The sequence below is a fragment of the Lutjanus erythropterus genome, chromosome 23 (assembly GCF_056507025.1).
Source record: "Lutjanus erythropterus isolate fLutEry1 chromosome 23, fLutEry1.hap2, whole genome shotgun sequence".
NCBI lineage: Eukaryota > Metazoa > Chordata > Actinopteri > Lutjaniformes > Lutjanidae > Lutjanus > Lutjanus erythropterus.
The window spans coordinates 757,362-780,272 of record NC_139339.1 but is presented as its reverse complement, the minus strand read 5'-3'; the positions used below and the strand labels follow the sequence as shown (position 1 = coordinate 780,272).

At 40.1% G+C, this 22,911-nt stretch overlaps 3 protein-coding genes across 10 annotated transcripts in view; all 3 read right to left on the bottom strand.

Annotated features, from left to right (window-relative positions):
• Positions 1-327: 327 nt before the first annotated feature.
• On the bottom strand, positions 328-7,124 carry LOC146305119 (high affinity immunoglobulin gamma Fc receptor I-like). 2 transcript variants are annotated; one of them, XM_084712052.1, is made up of 9 exons: positions 7,072-7,124; positions 6,815-6,853; positions 4,361-4,475; positions 3,269-3,417; positions 2,436-2,675; positions 2,016-2,303; positions 1,391-1,642; positions 626-760; positions 328-480 (listed from the first exon to the last, which is right to left on the bottom strand). In XM_084712052.1, the coding sequence occupies exons 1-9, from the start codon at positions 7,094-7,096 to the stop codon at positions 395-397; spliced, it is 1,329 nt and encodes a 442-aa protein (XP_084568178.1). In that variant the 5' UTR covers positions 7,097-7,124; the 3' UTR covers positions 328-394. The 2 variants fall into 2 exon arrangements, with proteins under 2 accessions (XP_084568178.1, XP_084568179.1); XM_084712053.1 differs by lacking the exon at positions 6,815-6,853 and having other exon boundaries at positions 7,072-7,100.
• A 1,876-nt stretch (positions 7,125-9,000) lies between these two features.
• Positions 9,001-18,487, bottom strand: LOC146305118 (sodium/hydrogen exchanger 9B2). Of its 5 annotated transcripts, XM_084712036.1 has the most exons (16): positions 18,077-18,487; positions 17,414-17,484; positions 16,794-16,859; positions 14,689-14,778; positions 12,853-12,958; positions 12,501-12,671; positions 12,202-12,344; positions 11,982-12,109; positions 11,704-11,785; positions 10,684-10,777; positions 10,487-10,593; positions 10,248-10,397; positions 10,032-10,140; positions 9,794-9,930; positions 9,328-9,502; positions 9,001-9,254 (listed from the first exon to the last, which is right to left on the bottom strand). In XM_084712036.1, exons 3-16 carry the CDS (start codon positions 16,857-16,859, stop codon positions 9,166-9,168), a joined length of 1,647 nt encoding a protein of 548 aa, XP_084568162.1. In that variant the 5' UTR covers positions 17,414-17,484; positions 18,077-18,487; the 3' UTR covers positions 9,001-9,165. The 5 variants fall into 5 exon arrangements, with proteins under 5 accessions (XP_084568162.1, XP_084568159.1, XP_084568161.1 ...); XM_084712033.1 differs by having other exon boundaries at positions 17,414-18,487; XM_084712035.1 differs by having other exon boundaries at positions 17,460-18,487.
• A 30-nt stretch (positions 18,488-18,517) lies between these two features.
• Positions 18,518-22,911, bottom strand: part of corin (corin, serine peptidase) — a 26,717-nt gene continuing 22,323 nt past the window's right edge. Inside the window, exons 24-25 of one of the 3 annotated variants that reach the window (XR_014769046.1) lie at positions 22,841-22,911; positions 18,518-18,696 (exon numbers count right to left, since the gene is read on the bottom strand). The exon at positions 22,841-22,911 is cut by the window's right edge and continues 185 nt beyond it. Coding sequence is in view for 1 of the 3 variants with exons in the window: in XM_084711989.1 (XP_084568115.1) it covers positions 22,905-22,911 (7 nt within the window). In the remaining 2 variants the exon portion in view is untranslated. Of the gene's footprint in view, positions 18,697-19,167 lie in introns of those variants that run through there. The other 2 variants (XR_014769047.1, XM_084711989.1) reach the window with 2 other exon arrangements.

The window sequence follows — 22,911 nt, the reverse complement described above, 5'->3', positions numbered from 1 at the left end:
AATGTTTCCATCATGTTCAAACCACTTACTTAAAGTGACACTGCAGGTCAGATAATAACAATGAAGACAACAACTCCCATGATCCCACACTACTTCATGACATCATCACACTTCATCTTTAGTTATTGTTTTAATGTAATAATATGTTGTGTTTAATGCAACTTTATAAAAGTGCAGTTTTTCAGTGTTGATGCCTTTAAGCTCATTAAATTCAGATCAATTAAACCAGAATCAATCTATAAAAAAGAAGGAAACAAATCAGAAAAATTAAAAACAGTTTCTGACAAAAAGATGAAAACAAGAGAAAAAATGTTAAAGACAGAAAACCTCGTTTTATTTTATTTTATTTAAAAAAAATGATCCAGTTGAACAAACATAAGAGAGAAAGTTTGGCTTAGAAATGATGCTCAGTGGTGACATCAGCAATGACATCATCATATGGTTGGTCCAATCCTGCGTCATCCTGCAGCAGCTTCCTTCCTGCAGAAACAAGCAATAATCTTACTGTTGTTTTATTGATCACAGTTGTTGATCAAGCTGGAAAACTGTTTATGATACAGACACTGGTTGATTGATTGATTGATTGATTGATTGATTGATTGATTGATTGATTGATGAGTGTTACCTGTGCGTCTGTGTCGATATAAAGACACCATGAGGACAGTGGAGATGCAGTACGGACAGAACACCACCAGGTGGCAGAGCAGTCTGATCACAGACTGAGTCTCACTTGAGATGGACGAAGTCTCACCGTCAGGATCTGGAGACAAACACACCTGATCAGGTTAAAGACAGGAGACGTTTACGACTAAAACACTTCAGCAACACTGAGACCAACAGCAGCTGTGATGTATGTCTTGTTACGTCTTTTATCCTGTCCTTTATTCTTTAATCTTGTCTCAATCTTGTCACTTGAAAAATATGTCAAATATTGTCTTGATTTTGTCCACAGCCCAAAGACATTCAGTTTACTGTCAGAGGAGTAAAGAAACCAGAAAATATTCACATTTAAGGACCTGAAATCGGCAAAATTGGACATTTTGGTAAAAAATGATCCATTGATTATGAAAACAGTTGGCAATGAATTTAGTAGTTGTTTTTTTTCCTTTCTCCAAAACAGTTGACAGAGTTTGATAAGTGCAGTTTCAGCAACATAACTCAGAATTGAATCTAAAAAGTGGAATTAAAGACTTCTTTGAAGTTTTCATATTTTGTTAAGTCGTCCACCGGGCTGGACCGGACCCTTTGACAGGCTGCGTCTGGCCTGCGGGCCTCATGTTTGACACACCTGCATTAAATGGAGACAAAAATCTGCAGGAAGTGATGCTAAATCCTGCAAAACCACAGACACGGTCAGCAGCGGGGAAACTTCTTTCCTGTCAGTCCTCACCTCGGACGAACAGCCAGCTGGACGGAGACGTTCCGTGACCGTTGATGTTACACCAGTAGATTCCTTCATCAGCCTTGGAAACATGGGGGACCATCACTTTGACTGTGGGCTCAGTCCCGATGAGGACGCCGTCTTTATAGAAATCAGTGGTGAGATTGGACGGAGCGTTCTTTGTGTAACAGGTCAGAGTCACGTTGTCTCCCTTCATCACAGGGAGGACAGGACTCTGCAGGATCACCGCTGTCGATGAACCTGGACAGAAACACAAGAAGAAGAAGAGATTAACTGCAGGTGTGACTGTGTGCAGGTAAGTGAACCTACTGGCAAAGCTAAGTTAGCATGTTAGCATGTTAGCATGTTAGGGAACAGTTGGAGAAAAAAAAAATTAATAATTTCTGAGATTTAAGTTTTAAATTGATGAGAAAAAAGCTTGGATGCTGTCTGGATCAATCTCATCACACCAATCAGTTAATCTTTATTAATTAATCTCAGTTTCTCCACCGGCTCCATAATTATTATTTCTTTAACTAACATGCAGTGAGTGGAACCAATAAAACATTCCTTCGTTTCTTTCAAGCGTTTCTTAACGTTTCTCTGGTTCTACTCAGTGTAAAGGGGATCTTACCGTACACGGTGATGTTGACAGAGTTGCTCCGCTGCCTGGCAGGAGACTCACACCAGTAAATTGCACTGTCAGGCTTCTTGGTCGTGTGGATGGAGCAGCCGGAGCTGGTAGTCGTCCCCCACTTGTCTCCGCAGGTTTGCATGCTCATCTTGTCCCCGGATGTCGTGGCCCTGATGACCTTCCAGCCGTGAGAGCTGCTGTCGTCTCCGCAGTTCAGAGTCAGATCGGCGTATTCAAACAGCTGAGAGGAGTCGGGCGACACTGTGAGCGAGGCCGGCTTCGAGTCATCTGGAGAAACACAGACACGTTCAGCTGCTGTTCTTTTACTGTGTTTAATATCACAAGGTGAGTAAAGTTGAGTAAAATGAGTGGAGATCTGAGTCTTCAGGTGAAAATGTGGAAGAAAGGTAACCTCCTCACCTGTGACAGAGATCCAGCTGGGTGGAGACTCTCCATCACTGCTGCTGTGACACTTGTAGAGGCCTTCATCAGACCTGGAAAAATTGTATATGTGACCTGTAGGCTCAGTCCTGATGAGGACGCCATCTTTATAGAAAGCAGCGTCGAGGTTGGAGGCATAGCTCTTTGTTTCACAGCTCAGAGTGACATCATGTCCCTCCATCACAGGGAGGACAGGACTCTGCAGGACCACAGATTCACCTCAACACAGAGACAAACATGGAGAAAGATGGAACGTGTGTTTGGATCCACGTTCAGTCAATGCTGCTGAATGTCAGAGGATAAATATAAAATTCAAGAACTAGACGGAGACAGAAGCTTCTTTTCTTGCTCAAGGTGATTTGAGGTTATTGCGAGGGCGTTGTGTGGTGGTTTGTAGGGTGTTAGTTCTTAGTTCACTCAAGTTCGAGTGTAATTGGACTCTACAGTCTTTTATGTCTGAATGCACATTCATTGTGTCCACAGCTGTATTTCCTTTAACGGTTTGTTTCTTGGCTGGGCCTCTGAATCATCTTACAAAACCATGACTTCCCTCTATCGCTTCCCTGTATGACAAATAATCTGAATTATATAAGTGTTTGTTTAGTACTCCTCATTCATTGTTGACTCCACATTTTAGACTTTATTTCATTCAATAACCAGCACAGACGGAGACCCGTCAGAAGAGATATGAGTCACACGTGTGTCATATTAAACAAATCTGTGCTTAGTCCGTCTGAAAAGTGTTCTGAAACTGGAGGAAGAGGAAGCTATTTCCATATGTCATTTCTTTATGTAATTGTGACGAATCTTACCGGTGACAGTGATGTTGACGGTGTGGCTGCTGTCTCCGTGTTTGGACTCACACCAGTAAACTCCAGTGTCAGTCTTTTTGATTGCAGTAATTTTGCAAGTAGATGAAATCTGGCTGCCCCAGCCTGAGCCGCACTGGGACAGGACGAAACTGGACAGAACACAGAACCTCAGTTTGATAATCATACACACATGTGAAAGGAATGCAACTGCGGTGATGAAGCATTTCTGTGACAGTTTGCACATCTTCAGAATCTCTGACCCCATTTAAAATAAAAGTTCTGATGATAAGAGTCAAGAAATTTCAATCAGAGTCAAACCTACTGGCCGTTTCTTGCATGTTCAGGGTTTTTTTTAAAGTTCCAGGCCAGTGACAAAGGAACACACTCACACCGGGCAGCTCTGCACCTCATGATTTAAGTCCAACTGCAGTGTTCAGTCCTGATTCCTTTTCCTCTATCGTCACACTCAGAGTGGGAGGCACAGATGACGTCACTAAAAGAAAAGAATCTGAAAAATCGTTATCATGTCACCACTTCCTGATCGATCAGGAACTGTAAAGACACTGGGCCAGTTGCTTCGTTACACCATGTTACGGCACATTGCGAGCTTGATTACGTCCAGCGTGGTCTAATGGGAGCTAATGGATCATCAAATATGTTGTTTGACCTTGAGGTCCTTCTGGATTTTCTCTAACCGTTGTCTTTGTCTTTGCTGATCAGTCAGAAAGCAGTGAAATGGTAGCAACTTTTCAGATTCTCTATGTTTGTTTGACTTTGAGGTTCCCACCCTGAGCATGACGAAAAAGGAAAATGGCTGCCGTGTGAACGTGGTGAATAAAGCCAGAATATAAACATAATGTAGTGTAATAAATGTGTGGCACGTCGTAGGACTCTGAAAACATGGGACGCTGGTCGAGCACATATGAAGAACTAAGATTAAAGTTCTTGTACTGTGGTCGTAAATCTCAGATGTTCAGAGTTTGAGTCTCAGCACACTTTTGTTTTTAAAAAGTGACCAATGATTGTGTTTTATTGGTGTTCAGTAAATGCAACAGAGTGAGAACTCTGCGATGTTTCTGGTGGTAAACTCACTTATTTGTTGTGTATCTCCACACCGTCCAATCACCAGAGCCGAACTGCTCACAGCTCAGAGAGACCGTCTTATACTCGAAATGCTGAGACCTGTCAGGAGAGACGATCACAGAGGCTGGGACAGACAGGAAGACAGAAACAGACGGTTAATTTGTTTCCAAAATAAAATCTACTCACTGTTTGACCACCGACTTCAACACATAGAGCTTCTTCAGGAAATGATGACTTTAATTCAGGCTTTTATAACTTTTAGATGTTGTGTTTAGCTTTGCAGATGATCCAGGGATCCATACTGGGACCAGTCTTATTCTCCATGTATTTAACTAAAATCATCTTAGTGATAATTTATCAAATGCTGAGTTTCATTTCTATGCCATGAGTTAATATCTAATCTTAGGCATATATGATGAGCCTTGTAGGCTGTCAGACTGCTTTACATAGTTTTGTTATTGTTTATATTGTTTTGTTTTTGTTTATTAACATCATTGGTATGTCATGGTTTCATCACATAAGACCATGACATAAACTTTTAGCTTTAAAATATCATTTTAAATAGTTTTCTTAGTCGTCACCTGATATTTTGGGACTTTGAGATTCCAGAACATAAAGGAATATTATATTATTTGACTTCAATGAAAATTTATTCAAATTAAACAGGTTTTATAGGTTAAAATGATTCATTGAGTTCAAAAGGAAATAATGCATTTAGACATAAAAACATATATACGCCATGTCATTGACCTATAAGTGTACAGTTAGCTAGCTTTGTCCAGTGGGTCAACACAGAGGGGTGAGGACCCTCTGAAGGGTCACCAAATAAATCTGAGGGGTCGTCAGAAGATTAAGTACAAATGCCTCAAATTTGTATTTAGGTACAGTTTTTTTTTTCTTCCAGCTTTATTGACCCGCAAAATAAAAACAGAAAAACAAAACCTACACATTTTAACAATTAAAACATAATAAATGTCCAAATTTGTAAAGTATTTGAGTAAATATACTTAGTTACTTTCCACGACAGAGGTTCAGATGATGAGACTCGTCAGTCAGAGACAGAAACAAAGACGTCAGCAGGTTCAACAGAAAAACAAAGAGCGACAGACACAGAGAGGTCAGAAACACTGACAGAGCGATCAGCAGGCAACATTCAGGATGTTCAGGGCTGACAACCAATCATATGTCACTTCTCACAGGTGGTGTTTATGAAAGAAGGATGTGCACGTACCACAGCGTTAACCGTCTGTAAACTGTCACTCAAAGACACTTGTACAAACTTCATTTCACTGAATTACTTTTTATTTCTTTTCCGTGTTCAGGGTTCACTGACAGATCTAATGAAGCTCTGATTGCCTGCAGACCATAAATGATGTGTATTTACATCTGAGTGTGGAAGTGGAAATGAGGATCCTATATGTGGCATCAGTTTCACAGTGACTGAGATTTATTTTTCTATCTTAAAAAGAACCACCTGCACACACTTTTTTATAGCTTTACAATTCTGACACACAGAAGGTGGCTGTATATTTCTGCACACACACCTGAACTCTGTACATCCACCTCCTGCTGCAGAAAATATTAAAGTAAAAATACAGTAATAATAATAATACCATTGACTTTCTGTTCACCAGACCTGATCAGCTGATACTCACATCCCTCTGCTCATCTGCATTTTATTTTTAAAAGTACTGCATTTTATTTGTAAAAATGTATTTTATTTTTGAAAAGCATTTCATTTTATTTTGAAAAGAATTGAATTATATTTGGAATAGCATTGTATTTTATTTTGAAAAGCATTGTATTTTATTTTGAAAAGCATTGTATTTTATTTTGAAAGGAGAAACTAGTAAAAAAAAAAAAGTGAATATACAGAATGAGCATCGAGCAAAATGAGCTGAAAAAATGATTTGGAACATCAGATGGTGACTAAAATTCAAATTGTGCGTCTCAACAGAACAAACGTTTCCTGATGAGACGTGATCGTTTGTGTTTATCTGTGTTCAGACGTTCCGCTTCGAGCTTGATGGGTTCAGTGACACATCATGGTCTCATCATGGGTGAAGACCTATTTAATCTTAGGTCATCGTCATGGTTACAATAACAACCACTTGGTTACGGTTAGTGACGGTGGAAACAGGAAGTGAAGAGTGGTCTCTGGCCCACCCAGACCTCCCCGCTCTATGAGCTGTCTATAACACCTGACGTCTACCACGACCACCAGAGGGCGCTGTCAGCTGAGCGTAAACAGGTGTCAGTGTCTAATGACAGACTCCATCTGCAACAAGCGAGCAAACTTCAGACAGACAGGAAGCGGGGGGCAAACTTTAGACCAAATATTCACAGCCAGATACCAAGAATTCAGACGGACTCAAACGCCACATAAACATCAGTCTGTCAAACACACACACACACACACACACACACACACACACACACACACAAAGGACACTCAAAACTCACCATGACTGTGGACAGACGTCTGGAGGACACACAACAACACTGCAACAACAGTGACAGTTACATCACTGTCTGTGTGTGTGTGTGTGTGAGTGTGTGTGAGTGTGTGTGTGAGTGTAGAAAACACACATATGACTTAAATATTCTGCTTCATAAACTGCAGTCAACAACTGAACACTTTAACTTCTTGATTTCTTTTGAAATAATCCACCAAAGTTCAATGGAAACAGTTTTTGAAGTTTTAGTTGAAGTTTACTTACGGAGGAACAGCAGAGGCGTCTTCATGTTGGCGGCTGGATGCAGCTTCACTGACCGTCGGTACAAATGCAGTAACTACATCCTGTTAAAGAAACCACAGGAGGTGGGAGGGACGGGGGTGTGACAGCAAACAACAGGCAAGACAGCACACTTTTATGTGATTTAGTCCTCATATTCATCACTAATATTCATCTGACGTATGTTCTGATCTCTCATTTTAAATGGTTTGAATCATCTGTGCTGTTCATGTGAACAAAGACACATAAGAAAAAAGACAAAGGTCACATCCTGTTTGTCTGATCAGACGAGGCCTCGTGTTCTTTCACCTCATCAGACAGCTGCATGAAGGAACTTCAGGAAACAATATCATTTAAAAAACTTTAAAAAACTCAAACAAAAACCTGGTTTAGTGATAGAGCTCACAAACATGTGCTTACTATCACTGGTGGACTGAAGGAGGGGGATCGCTGCCCCCGATGCACTGATGTTTGAAAAAAACACAGCATGAGTGCCTTTTTGTGCCCCTACAGGAGATGAACTGTGATAAAAGCCCTCTAGAGTGACCCAACATGATAAAGTGGAGAAAACATGCTAAAGTGTCCTCTAGTGTTCGTTTCCGGTAAACAAAATGTGATAAAGTGATTCCAGTGGACATGAATGATAAAGTGCTTAAAGGAGATAAAACACTTCCAGTAGATAAACTGTGATAAAGTGCATCATAATTTTCAGCATGCTGGTGCCCGACTGCCCCGGACCCTCAGACTGTCTGAGTCCACCACTGCTTAATATTTAGTCCTGTCCAAACCATGTATCATTCATTTAATACTTATTTTAGCCCGTGTTAGGTGTCAGATATTATTGTATATTTAGTCTGAAGGTACAGCCAGCAGCTGGTTAGCTTAGCTTAGCATAAAGACTGGAGACAGATGGAAACAGCTAGCCTGACTTCATGGGGTGTCTGGGGTGTCACCTCACGGTGACAAAAACACGAAAACACTCCTGTCAGAGAGGAACAATCATTTTATCGACACTGTGGTTGGACTTTATTTGTTTAAAAAAAGGTCCAGTGTGAAGTAAATAAATCAGAATCTAAGTCACGAACACGACCTTCACTGTTTGAAACAGCAGAGTAAAGAAGAGTAAAGTAGAGAGTAAAGTAAAGAGTAAAGAGTAAAGTAAAGAGTGAAGTAAAGAGTAAAGTAAAGAGTAAAGTAAAGAGTGAAGTAAAGAGTGAAGTAAAGAGTAAAGTAAAGAGTGAAGTAAAGAGTAAAGTAAAGAGTGAAGTAAAGAGTGAAGTAAAGAGTAAAGTAAAGAGTAAAGTAAAGACTAAAGTAAAGACTAAAGAGTAAAGTAAAGAGTGAAGTAAAGAGTGAAGTAAAGAGTGAAGTAAAGGCTCACAGCTGGGGTTTGTCCGACGTTGTGGTAAATGGCTGCAGTGTGGTTTGTAGAGCGAAGATGTGAAGCGAAGACACCAGCAGAGACAAACAGGAAACAGAGCTTCACGGATCTTCGTATTACTTTGTGTTCTTCGCAGAACTGAACTGACCTTTCAAATAAGAACCTTTAAGAACTCGAAAGCAGCTTATTTTTCTCTTCACTGTAGGTAGGAGGCTAAAATAAGTTTTGTCCCAGTCAGGTGTTACTGAAGCAAATCCTGATTAAATTTAAGAATTTAACATCATCTTTCATTATCTCAGATTAAATATTCTGTCCAACATCACCTGTCTGTTACCTAGCAACCAACACTACTTTTCTCACCTTGTCAAACTAAACAGCTTCCTTAAGGTTTTTAATAGGTGACGTGCACATCAGTTGAAGACAGATGAGCTGGAGGTGTTGATCTGTAGAGAAACGCAAAGATCTTATATTTTGGGGAATTTATAACAACGCTGACTCAGAAAACAAAAAAATAAATAATATGAACTGACACAGGAAGTGATTTTGTTTATTATATCATATCAGTCATATACAGCAGAGGTCAAAGCATAAAGGAAACATACAGCAAAAGTATTTTTAAAAAACTTATCTGCAACAATAGAAGGTTAACTTAAGGAGTTACAACATTTAGCTTTCTCTCGTTTGTCCAATCAGAAGCCTCATAGTTTGCTCTCAAGGGTCACATTGTCTTTTTCTTGACCAATCCCATTGCTGCTTGGAGTTGGGGCTCCGCCTTCGGTGTCATCTGCTGAGGTGAAGATCAGAAGTGTGAGTATATCACAGGTGTAAAGAAGTGTGTGAGTGTTTGTGTGTGTGCTGACCTTTGACCTGCCGCGCGAGGAGGCGTGGTCCTGCCAGTCCAATACCCAATGCTCCGATGGGAGCTGTCGTCAGGATGGCTAACACGGCTAACGTTAGCACGTCCAAACCAAACTTAATGAAGGTCTCGTCCCCCTCCTCCCTCGCCATGTCCAACGCCTTGGAACCAATAGCAGCCTGACACAAAATAAACAAAAACAAACAGACAGTTGGGATGTTTTATGACCTTAAGGTGGTCTCATGTTGTACCGAACAAATCGATGCTGTAGTAGCGTATCAATACATCTCATCAGGACGTGCATATGTTTCATTTTTGGCATCAGGGAGCTGCACTGCCACAAAATTTTAAGATATATCCTAAGATTTGTGACTGTGGTCATAATTAATAGTCATAGAGGATTTTTTATGGATCATTCAGGTGGTTCTTGTCAGCGATGAGGTTCTAGAGGTCCTATCACACACACAGACCTGTACGGTGGCTTTAGGCAGCCAGCCCACAGAGATGAAGAGTTTCTCTTTCAGGTTGAATCCTCCAAAATGAACCAGCAGGAAGGTGACGAGCAGGCGGATCACCAGACCAATAGCGATACAGGCCAGACCCAAACCTGAACACAGAGAGACCACGTTAAATGAAGTGTTTGATCCCTGGTCCACTTGGGTCCTTCTTACTGAGACCAGGTTCAAATTATTTGTGTTGGGTTCTTACCCACTGTGCTGGGGCTCAGAGACGCTATTCTGATCTCTGCTCCAATCAGACCGAAGAGGAGTGGCTGGAACACGTCCCATGACAGACCCACCATGGCTGCCACCGGGGCCTGATGTAAAGAGACACACAGAATCAGTTAAAACACATGCTGATGTGTGGAAACAGGGCTGAATCCAGATGTTCAATCCAGATTAAAGGGATTCTGATGTGTGTTACTTTGTCGGTCTTCCAGCCCAGAGCAGCCAGGAAGGCCAGCACCAGCGTACAGAGACCCCCGGCTCCGGCATAGCCAATAACATGACTGAAGAAGACCGAAAATATGGACAGACCCAGCAGCATGAGAGTCCTCCTCATGACCAGGTCTTCCTGCAGGGAGACAGACGGAGATTTAAAGAATTAATTCAATTTATATTAAAATTCATAATAACATGGAACCATATTAAACAGAATCTCACCTGGTCTTTGCTGGGGAAACAGCACAAGAACAAACCCAGGATCAGTCCAGCTATGACTCCTCCCACCACCTCCAGCAGACCCTTCAGTATGTTCATCCACGTAGAACCTGCAGAACACACAGCATAAATCAGAATTTACAGGAACTGAGTAGAACAGCAGAGTGAAGTAGAACAGAGCGTCATTCTGTGGTAGAGACCTGTAGAGAACGCGATTCCCAGGCAGGTGGAGAACCCTGTTATGGCAAGAATGTCATCAAAACTCCCAGCAGCCATCAGCAGGGTGGGGATTCCCTGAAGAAAAGCACAGAACAAAAGCAATTCAAAAATGAATTCTAGTGTTCCTTTGGATATTCTTCTAGTCATTGAGGAGGTTCTAGAAGTCTCTGAGTGTGGTTTAGGAATCAACAGGTTCTAGTGGTTATCAGTATGGTTTTACGGATCTTATAGGAGGTTTCTATGACCATTGAAGAGGCTCTAGAGCTCCTCTTGTGGTTCTTGTGATCATTGAGGAGGGTCGGGTTCTAATAGTAACTGACAAGGTTTTACAGGCCAGTTTGATAGTACTTGTTAATGCTGAAAAAATTCTAGCTTTCCTGTAAGTGTTTTTTAAGTTACCGAGGTTCTATAGATGGTTCCAGGGTGCACTGACAAAGTTAAGGGCCCCTGTGGGGATCTAGGAGTCAGTTATGAGGTTCTAGGGGTCATCAGAGAGGTTTTAGGGGTCCTTTAAGAGGTTTTTTATGGTCACTGAATAGGGTCTAGAGGTCCTTTTGAAGTTCTGTGATCATTAAGGAGGTTCTTGTGGTCAATGATCAGAGTCATGTTGTTCTTTAGGTATTAGTGGTCATCAGAGACATTTTTTGGGGTCTCATAGAGCAGTGTTCCCCTGTCCTGGTCCTCAGAGCTTCACTGTCCTGCATGTTTTAGATGTTTCTGCTCCAACACACCTGATCCACATGATCAGCTCGTCATCAAGCCTCTGCAGAAACCTGACAACAACCTGATCATTTAAATCAGGTGTGTTGGAGCAGAAACATCTAAAACATGCAGGACAGTGAAGCTCTGAGGACCAGGACAGGGGAACACTGTCATAGAGGGTTCTAGTGTTTTTATGATAAACCTACACAGAGAATGATGTTCAGTGTTTAAACTGCCTGCTGCTCCCCCTGGTGGCAGAGTGCAGAACGACCAGTGATCAGAACACTGTGTTGGTTTACCTTCTCCACGCCGTATCCCTCTCTCTGCAGGAGCAACATGGAGGGAACCACGACGGCTGGAGACACTGCAGCCAGGACAAAACTACACACACACACACACACAAACACACACACACACACACACACACACACAAACACACACACACACACACACACACACACGGTGTCAGTTCAATCTTATATAGACAGCTGTGGTTTCCATGTATTTATGGTGAGTGTATTTGTGTGTGTGTGTGTGTGTGTGTGTGTGTGTGTGTGTGTGTGTGTGTGTGTGTTACCCCAGTATGAAGCCCCAGACCCAGGGCAGCCCCAGCAGGAAGTGAGAAACCACAGCAACGGTGCAGGCCTCCAACACACAGGGACCGATCGCAAGACGCACACACACAGCCTTCAGACGACGCAACGCCTACATGGACACACACACACACACATGCACGTGACGTATGTGCAGTATATTTTACTGTGTTTGTGTGTGTAAGTGTGTGTGTGTGTGCTCACCGAGGGGTCGAGGCCCAGACCGGCTCTGGTCAGGATGATGGACAGGGCGATGTTCCTCAGGGCTGCAGACCAGTGAGTGTCGATGAAGACGGCGTCCGTTATGTAGGGAACGTTTCGCAGCAGCAGACCTGCCAGCAGCATTCCTACAACATGATGTTTTAAATAAATATTTCAAAGCATATTTCAAATTTTAACCCATAATAAATAAACATAATACAATTAATCATCCAAACTTTGACTCTTCTGATCTTATCTTTATTTATTTCAGACTTATCCTGGTTACAGTTGTTGGGTCGTACCAAGTAGTGGAGGGAAGGGGGGCAGCGTGGGCAGTTGGATCATTCCCACCAGCTTCCCTCCGAGCACGGAGCAGATGAAGAGGATGATGATGCCGAACAGGTTTCCTCCAGGTAAACACTCAGTACCTGTGATGGACCAGACGACTCCGAACAGGAGAGCAAACAGACATGCTGCACGCACACACACACACACACACACACACACACACACACAGATTAACAGCAGGTTAATCACGTGACTTTCACTCTGAATGCAGTGTTTTATTAAAATGACCAATGACAGCACAGAGTCACAGCTGAGTTCCACTTTAAGGACTTTTCAGACATGAAGACAAAGCAGCGAGTTTGTTACCTTTCGTGATGAGCAGGCTGAACAGTCCCTGTGGTCGAGGACATCTGTCCTTCAGACTGATACAAGACGAACAGCAGGAGGACGAGTCGGACGCTGGCATCTTCATCTAAACACAAACACATACATGTACAGCATGTAAGCACAAAGCAAGAGGACGCGTTTGTAAGAAAATGCAAACAGCTGAAGACAACTTTACGAAGAACTGAAGCTGTTTCCACTGCAGGAACTTTCCCCAACGAGCAGGAACCTCTAAAGGAACTATGTTTCCACCACAGTGACCAGGGTCTAAATTAAGTTCTGGAGATGTTATATATGGGGTTAGTGTTCCCCAAAAATACAGGATATTTGGGGTTGGGGTTGCCTGGAAACCAGACGAATCTCCTGCGTTCATGCTTTGATTTGCTCTGGTGGCGCTGATCGTCTCTGATTGGTCAAGTACTCGCAGCGTTTAAAAAAAAAATCTACAGCTGCAGACCGACTGCTTTGTGGTCATTTTGTTTTGACACATCAGACTTAGAGAAGAAGGCAAACAAACGACGTAGTCCAGGTCCTGTTGCACGCAAAAATCATGTGAAAAAAAAAAACAGCCACCTATTTTTCATACGTCAGCAGACTAACTTGTCAAACCTTCACGGGTTTTTAGTCCACAGTGGAAAAGCAGACAGAACCAGACTGTTCCTTGAAAAACACAGTCATGTCTAGAAGGAAACCACTGATCTGCAAAACTTTTTTAAGGTACTTCCTGTGTATCTGATACGGTATCTGGACTATCTGGTGTTTATTTGTTTTTATTATGTAAGACAGATGCATTTACTGTCATCTGTGCTGCGTTTTAAACTGGATTTGAATTCTGATCTATTCTTCACATCCTTCTCTTGTGTTTTACAGTTTAGACAAACCTGATCTTTGTTTCATGGCACCGACTCATGTTCTTGTTCCTTGTTTGTGTTGTTTCAGCTCTCAGATTTTTGGCGCTTTGGATAAAAGCACCTGCTAAAAGAAACTGTAAATTGTAATCTACGATTGGAGGGTTGCTGTTTGGAGGAGGGGCTTAGCGAGGGATCAGTATATTTAAGCGTTTGTCCTCGGACCGTTTTGTCCTTTAGCATGGATTCTGCTCAGATGCTCTCCTGTCACTCTGGATTTGATGTCATCAGTGTGTCACGATGGGAGTGACGCAAAAGACACTTAGAAACTGGATCTGAGTGTCCAGACTGAGACACATCTGAAGAAATCTGATTAGAATCACATTTTCAAACCAGTTCCAAATGTGGCTTGGATCTGGTTTGCAGAAATCAGTCTGGATGCAAACTGATTTGGACTGACGGTCTGAATGAGGCCTTAGTTCCAGAGAAGAAAAACACTTTGTCCCCTTCCCCTCGTTCTCGTCCACTCCTCGTCCTCAGAGTCATAACTCAGTCAAATGTAAACACACAGACATGACACACACACACTCCTTTGACTTCACAGGGACGGCGGGTTCACTGATGTCCAGAGCAAATAAACGTCCATCAATCACAGAAAAAAGAATCAGCGTGTTTCTAAGTTTTCTTCAGTGTCACAGTTATCTGACACTTTTATCACGAGTTCGTCCTGCAGACTTTGAATAGTGTTGCTATGGAAACATTTAATCAGATGTATAGTAACTACATGTTACATGTGACTGACTGTTTCTGACAAACTGATGATAAAACAGAAAGAGACGACTGAACCAACAACAACAACAACACACACACACACACACACGCACACACACACGTAGTTTCTATTAATAGTTGGCCTTTCTCAGAGTTATCTGTGTGTGTGTGTGTGTGTGTGTGTGTGTCGATCCCTCACCTCGGTGGTGTCGTCCAGTTCGTCCGTCTTCCTCCGCGGCAGGACGGTGATCTCTCTCTCCTCCTGACCAACCTGAACTTTACTCCCTCGCTTCACCACAGACAGGTGAGAGAGAGAGAGAGAGAGAGAGAGAGAGAGAGAGAGAGAGAGAGAGAGAGAGAGAGTGTGTGTTTAAATTAGTCATTAAAGGGACACATGCAGAGTGTGTATGACAGGAGAGAGAGACATAGTGAATAAAGTGTTGCACTTTGTTCGTCACAGCAGAGAGAGAGAGAGAGAGAGAGAGAGAGAGAGAGAGAGAGAGAGAGAGAGAGAGTGTGTGTGTGTGTGTGTGTGTGTGTGTGAGCTTTTATTGCCTTCTTGTGAGGACCGGTGTGATTTTGAACCAATGTAGTGAGGACATTACTTCTCTCCATTTCAAACAACTGTTCTGAGACTTGGATAAGAATTAAAATAATAGAAACTATCCTTTATTATATTTATATAATATTTATTTACAATATTTATTGGATGTTTTAGTTTAAGTTCATTTAAGTGTTTGTGGACCAATAACTGGGTCTTTAATTAGCATCTAACACACACACACACACACACACACACACACACACACACACACACACACACACACACACACACACACACACACACACACAGTGTTTGCACATTCCTTCTCTTGTCTTTCCCACAGTTCTCCGTTTGTTCTTCCTCTTTTTCTGTCCATCATTCTCTGTCTCTCTCTCTCTCTCTCTCTGTCTCCCTCTCTCTCTCTCCCTCTCTCTCTCTCTGTCTCTCTCTGTCTCTCTCTCTCTCTCTCTCTGTCTCTCTCTCTCTCCGTCTGTCTGTCACTTAATAAACAGGATTTATTGTTTCATCACAGTAATGATTAAACCTGCAGATTCACTCGCTCACATGTCTCTCTCACACACAGATGTTCAGTTGTTGAACTTGATCGTATCGACCCTGTGACCTCTCCTCTGGCGCCACCTGCAGGACAAACTCTCCCTGTTTCATCAGTGAGACGGTCAGAGGAAGACGTGAATCAGTTTGTCGTTTCTTCTGTCAGATGATGTTTTAGTTTGTTCAGATCAAACAGCAGAGATTCAGTCTGCTGACTCAGCGTTTTATCACTCATCTCACTGAAGGAGTGTGTGTGTGTGTGTGTGTGTGTGTGTGTGTGTGTGTGTCGTACAGGAGTTCAGATATAGTTTATGATTCACTTATCATTGCAGTAAAACATCAAAAGACACACACAACCAGCCAATCAGATCAAATTTATCGTCCAATCAGAGCAGCAGTAACTAACGACTTGGTATTGGTTTAGTTTCGAGTCCAACTCAAACTCTTAAGTTTTGAAATAAACTTTAAAAGTTTTGCTGATATATAATCTTTAGTTGAGATCATATTTAGTTGCTGTAAACCTACAAAAGTCCAGTAGTTGGTCAAACTTTTTCAGAACTTAAGAATTTGAGTTGCGCTCAAAAGTCATAAATCTATTCGAGTACGTTGCCTTGAAGTTTTTCTTAAAGTTTTTGGGGTTTTTTAGTGTGTATGTTCTGGTTTATACTGTGTTTATAAATACAGTCACACTTCAGTTGGCTGATTGGAAAAGACATCAGGCTTCATGAATGAAATGTTTCTATGAACAGGTTTGATCTTAAACTGTCTGAATGAACAATTTAACCCTTTCATGCAACAATTATGAATTATTAGGATTTTTTTCCTCTAAATGTTTTTATTCATCTTGAAGGCAAAAGTGAGTTGAGTCTTCAAAAATCTGTATTTCATAAACTGATGTATAATCTGATTTTCTTATTCTCCTCTTACTGCTTTGGACAAGAATAAATATAAGAACTTTAACATGAAATAATAATATTATAATGACAACAACAACAACAACAATAATGAAAATTAATATTCATGTTCATGAGTATCTCAGAGGGACCTTTGTTCTTTGCTTAATAAATAAATGAACAGATTCTGTGATGTAGCGTTTTGTTTGTTTGTTTGTTTGTTTGTTTGTTGTGGTTTGAGTTCAGCTCGTGGGCGGAGCTTCACATGTGGATCACAGCTCGTGATCGTGTTTTATTAAGAAGTGAAGTTGGTACCTCAGCTGGTTTCTGCTGTTCCACGTCGTTCCGACAGTAACGTTTGGTGGATTCTTCGTCCATCATCTGAAACAAACACAAACGTTTGTACTAAAATCCAAAACTCAAAATGTGACTGTAAAACTAAATCTTAGTCTTGAAAATAAAAATAAATTAACTAAACTAAATTAACCAGCAGAAAGTCATTTATCCTTAACTTTACAAGTTACTCACTCTAAATCTGGTTGCACTCTGTTTTATTTATATTTCAGTGTCCCAACTTTTCAAAATCTTACGTCTTGTCATTTCTTGTGTCCATACATCATACATCATACATATAAATATAAATGAACAGGTATATCAGTTCAAAACTAATGAATTAAGAATGAATAAATTAAATACATTAATCTCACAGCACTCAGAGGAGCACAAACATGACGAGGAAGATACAGACTTTTAATGCAAACAGCAATAAATCACTGCAGATACAAGTTTATTATCATTAATTAGTTTTATGGTGCAGACGGACTGATTTATTATGATTAATAAGTATTTATACTGCAGTCACACAATCATTTATGATGATTAATTAGTTTTATATTACAGAAACACACCTGTTTATAATGAATCATTTCATTTACCTGTTTATTGTGATGAAGTAGTTCGATGGTGCAGAGAGACTCTTACCTTCAGCTGATGCAGATCTGTGTGACTGGAACAAAGAGGAAACGACGACTGACAACTTAGTCACTGACCAGCAACAAGACACACACGGAGAGAGAGAGAGAGAGAGAGAGAGAGAGAGAGAGAGAGAGAGAGAGAGTCTGCTTTGTGTTAATAACAGCTGGTTTTAACTCTGTTGTGTTTGACGCTCTGTGGAATGACACAGAGCGTCAAACAACATCACACACACAGTCTGTAAAGCCTGGCATTATGGGAACGCAGGTCGCTGTGACTGCATTAATGCCAGGCAGTAACACACACACACACACACACACACACACACACACACACACACACACACACACACACACACACACACACACACACACAGTGCAGAGGTACGTTCATGGTTGCCTGCAGACTTGAACACATCTTATTATCATTATGATAATAGCAGGTGTGTGTCAGTGTCTGCGCACATGTGACAGCATTGTTCCACACACACTGAAACACCTGATTAACACACACACACACACACACACACAATTGGCAGCGTAAAGTCATGTGACATTAAATCTCATGATCAGACTCAAACCAGCAGTGAACATATTGACAGGAAGTGACTCGTCTCTACGCCTCACACTTGGAGATGTAACGTCCTCGCTACCGTCACCGCTCTGTTGTGATTTGCTGCTGAAGTCAGCTGACGTAGAATTAAGGCTTTGGAGGAGGTCGAGTACACAGGAAGTTCACTGAAGAGACCGGCGTTCACGTCCTCTGTGAAAGTTAGTCAACACTGAGGTTTTTTTTAATTACATTTTTTCACGTGTGCATCAATCTGACTATATCAGCTTATTGTTTCTGCATATTAATCCTGACCTCTGATTTGACCTTTGACCTTATTTGGAAGTTCCTGTATCCTGCCTTTGTAGAGCAAACCAAAAAATATCGGGTCGTACCAAAGCAAAATGCAGAAACTTCCATTTGATCTGATCACTTTAGATTAAAAAAACAGAATAATGACATATAATCAAAACAGTTTCATATTACTGAACACTTGTGATGTTGCTAGTAAATTTTTAAAAATGGCAGAGCACATGGACGTGTTTTCACATGTTTGGACATATTTTTCATCTAGCGATAATTGTTCCAATAATTGATCAGTTGTTTGGTTCATAAAATGTTAGAAAATATTGATCAAAGTCCAAGATGACGTCCTCAAATGTCTCGTTTTGTCCTCAACTCAAAGATCATCAGTTTCCTGTCAGAGAGGAAAGAAACCAGAAAATATTCACATTTAAGAAACTGACATCAGAGAATTTAGACTTCTATTAATTTACAAAAAGACTGCAAACGATCGATTGATTAATTAACCCTGTCATGATTGATTGGAAAAAAAGGTCCAAACTTTACTTTATGAGTGCATATTTACACACGAATGAAGAAATTCCTCTTCTGTTTCTCTCAGATCTTTCTGAGACCTGGATTACAGATCAGATCAGAAAAAAACTTCTTCTAAAAATGTTTCTGTGGATGAATTTCTGTATCATTCATCTTTATTTGTGGAGCAGAGGAAGTGGAAACAGACTGAAGGAGAAGTGACCGATCTGCACACAGGCTGTGAGTCACACACACACACACACACACACACACACACACACACACACACACACACACACACACACACACACACACACACACACACGCACACACACACACACACACACAGAGGGAGTGTGTGTAGAGTTTTTATTGGTGGGATACGAGGTGATACAAACCAAATATTCACGGTTTTACACAAAAACATTAAAGGCTACAGTCTGATCATAAAGCATTTAAATCCATAAAACAATAACACTCTTCATCATCATCATCATCATCATCATCATCATCATCGTGATAAAGTCAGAACAGCTAAATCAGGAAGTGACATCAGAAACACACACGAGCCAGATCACATACAAACATACATTTAACTGTATGTTCATACACACACACTCTCTCTCTCTCTCTCACACACACACACACACACACACACACACACACACACACACACACACACACACACACACACACACACACACACACACACACACTAACAGCCCTGTGTAAGAAGCATGACATACAAAAAGCTGTAGAAAAATACTCTTAAAAAACCGAACACACAAAACAACAACAGCAACAACAACAACAACCACTTGGAATGTTCTGGATGTCGGTTAGACGTTAGCATGGAGGCGACACCGGGCAACTTGTTGGGCAACTCTGGGCTGCAAACACGTCGTGACGGAAGTCTTTCAAATCTCATTTAAAGGATTCAAAGCCTCAGATAAACACAGAAAGAAATACAGTCCAGACTGCAGAGTGAAAACTGTGAAAACTTCATGGTAAACAGATGCTAATGAGCTAATTATATATTTTTCATTTCTTAGAAATCACCCACAAATTTCATGATTAGTTATGTGATAATAAGCACCTCCCATTTTCATGTAGCTGGTGGTAATTTGGGGTAAATTTGTAGTTAATTTCAAAGAAAGTTCAAATATTTGAAAAGGTAAATACCAGCTACATGAACACCACACTTTGTCACATAATTCACCAAGAACTTTGCAGGTCAATTCTGAGAATTTTCAAAGATGTTTCTTTCTAATCATAAAAACAGTACTTTCTAACTGTCACATAATTAACCAAGGAATTCTGGGTAATTTGAGGGTAATTTTGTGGGTAATTTATGAGAATTTTAAAATATATTACTTGGTAATTACCTCCTATTTACCATGAAATTATGGGACCAGAAAATTTAACCGTCACTGTTTCTTTTTTTAAGTAAAAATAATTGGTGTGCAAATTACTAAGTTCTAATATAAAGTCATGCTCTCTTTATGTTCTTTTTTATGTTCCCACATAAATAATTCATGTGCATGATTTAGAACATATGATTCAATGATGTACTTTGAATTTTGTCCGTTAAACAGCCTCAAACATCAGCGTGACGGCAAAAATGTGGTAATAATAATTATTTAAACTTTTTAATCAAGCAGAGTACTAAAACAACTGAAGAAACACCAAACTTTCACTGAAAGACGACAAAAGAAAAGACAAAAATTAAAACAAAACTCTACAGTCAGCAGAGTTTGAAGCTTTAGCTAGCATTAGCAGTTAGCTGATATACCATTTATTTAATTGTTACTAATTCTCTACTGTTCTGTGTTAGCTGAGCCTGCTAACTTTAGCGTCTAGCTAGCTAAAACTTCTACTGTTAAAATCAAAATGAATCAAAATGGACTGAAATGTTTCATAATCACATAGTAAAAGCTAATGTAGCCTACAGCTAACATTAGCTAACATTATGAAAATACATGAATTATCTATATTAGCACTATGCTACATTTGTGCTTCACGTTCTAGCTGGCGCTAAAGTGGCAGTTCAATATTTGTGAGTCTGCTAGCTAACTGATGCTGTATAAATAGCTAAAGCTGCACTGTTAGCATTTGCTAAAATAATGAATCAACACTAATCTGTTATAGTTGTGTGACTTGTAGTTTTATTTTGACTCCACGCTGACAGCGTGAAAACTGGTGACGACATGTTTAAACCTGAAGTTAGCGTCTCTGTTTCCCTCCAATAGAAGTGAATGAAACTTTTCCAGTAGAATTCAGATTAGTGCATAAAATAAATTCTGTGGCGAACAAAACAAATGAACACCACTTTAATGATTTTGAAGCTTAAATGAAATGTGACATTTTATTTTTCAGATTTAAATTCATGCTTTATGATTAAGTTTAAAAAGCTGATCGGTTCAAACATGGACTCTTTTATGTTTTTATGTTGAATAATTTCATATTTTAACATAAAATATTTCAGCACAAGTTTTAAAAAACGTTCGACTGTTTTCTATCTTTTGCATTAGAATTAAAAATATAAATCAAACACTGTGAATAAATGTTGCTCATCAAAGTTGCCCAAAAAAGTCGCCGGTGTGTTTAGAAGCAAAGAAACCTTCTCTCACTCAGTCTGTCTCTCACACGTACAGTACCACATTTTACAGGTAACAAGGTTGATTTTTTACTGCTAAGTTTAAGTACAGGCACTATAGAGTGAAGCATTGTGGGAAGTTGAGTGCTCAACTGGTTTGTTTTAGCTAGCAGCTTTTAGAAATTCAGTGCTGAACGCCTGAACATTGTGACGATGTTTTTATGATAATAATTAAAATTTGACACTGAAAGCAGAAGATCAGACGGTGGTTTAGAAAAGTGTGTGTGTGTGTGTGTGTGTTGAACTACAACACACACACACACACACACACAAACAAACACGAACACGAACACGAACCCAACAATGAGCTCAGTTCACTTTGTGTTAAAGCAACGACAAACTGAATCCTGTTCATAATAAAAATCTTCCTGACGAAGTGAAAACTGTCAGAAAGTTGAATTCTCCTCTGAGTTTCTGAGAAAGTAAAGATCAGGAACAAGTGACGTGTTTATGGACGCAAAGAAAGTCTGTAATAATTTACATTTTATAACCAACTAACAGGTTTAAATATCACTGAACTATGGCTCTGAAATATTTCACTCTGAAAACTGTCATTCTGAATTTTATGAAGCTTCAATTCATTTTCATCTTCATCAGAAATACGTTTCCTTAAAAAAAATAAAGTCTTCGCAATTTTAAATGTTTTTTTCTCATTTGTTCAATTTGATTTTACTGACATAATTTTGAAAATGTCTGACTCAGAATCTCAGAGTTGAATTTAAACCACAGAGTTTTCAGAGTAAAATATTTAACTGCTACAAATACATTATTCTTTAAATTTCAGAAACTTTACACACCAAGTTTGTATTTGTCATAAATGTTTTTTTTAGATGTTATCAGATACAGTTTGTTGGTTCTTTCACTTCATGAAAGCAGAAAAATAGAATTTTGGGTTCATCTGATCCTGAGACGCCGTCGAGAGTAAAAAGATAAAAGAGCTGCAGAATCTTCCTGATTCTTTCTGCTTTGGTTTTCTGATGAAAAACTGAAAACACAGACTCGGTGTGTAAAAGTCTTTAGAGTTCAGTCCTGGTCAAAGTTCACTGTTAGCATGTAGCTAAATGTTTATTATATTTATTAAACTCTTTTTGCTTCCATAAATGTTTCTGAGCGACAAACTAAACACTGTCAAATAATAACAGTAAAAACAAAAAGAATTGAGTTACATGAATGTTAATCTTATGTTTACAACAACAGCTCTACTAGCTAACTAGTTAGCATCTGTAATACTAGTTAATACTACTGCTAATACAGCAGTTAGCATCTGAAGGCTATCAGTATAGATATAGGCACAGGTAGAGGAACTGAACGTGTGTGTGTGTGTGTGTGTGTGTGTGTGTGTGTGTGTGTGTGTGTGAGAGAGATTGACCGACAGTGACATCACTTCCTCCTGGAATGCTGAAGACAGGAAGCAGCACCGGGATCAGGACGTGTCAGTCG

What these genes read in the sequence shown, in the direction of transcription:
- LOC146305119 (XM_084712052.1), bottom strand. Translation starts at nt 7,096, where the DNA reads ATGAAGACGCCTCTGCTGTTCCTCC. An exon ending in CGTCAACATCACTGTCACCG is followed by an intron (nt 2,676 to 3,268) that starts GTAAGATTCGTC and finishes CTCTGTGTTGAG; the next exon opens with GTGAATCTGTGGTCCTGCAG. An exon ending in CAGCTGGATCTCTGTCACAG is followed by an intron (nt 2,304 to 2,435) that starts GTGAGGAGGTTA and finishes GTGTTTCTCCAG; the next exon opens with ATGACTCGAAGCCGGCCTCG.
- LOC146305118 (XM_084712033.1), bottom strand. Translation starts at nt 16,859, where the DNA reads ATGATGGACGAAGAATCCACCAAACGTTACTGTCGGAACGACGTGGAA. An exon ending in CCCCTTCCCTCCACTACTTG is followed by an intron (nt 12,345 to 12,500) that starts GTACGACCCAAC and finishes ATCATGTTGTAG; the next exon opens with GAATGCTGCTGGCAGGTCTG. An exon ending in CCTCGCGCGGCAGGTCAAAG is followed by an intron (nt 9,255 to 9,327) that starts GTCAGCACACAC and finishes TCTTCACCTCAG; the next exon opens with CAGATGACACCGAAGGCGGA.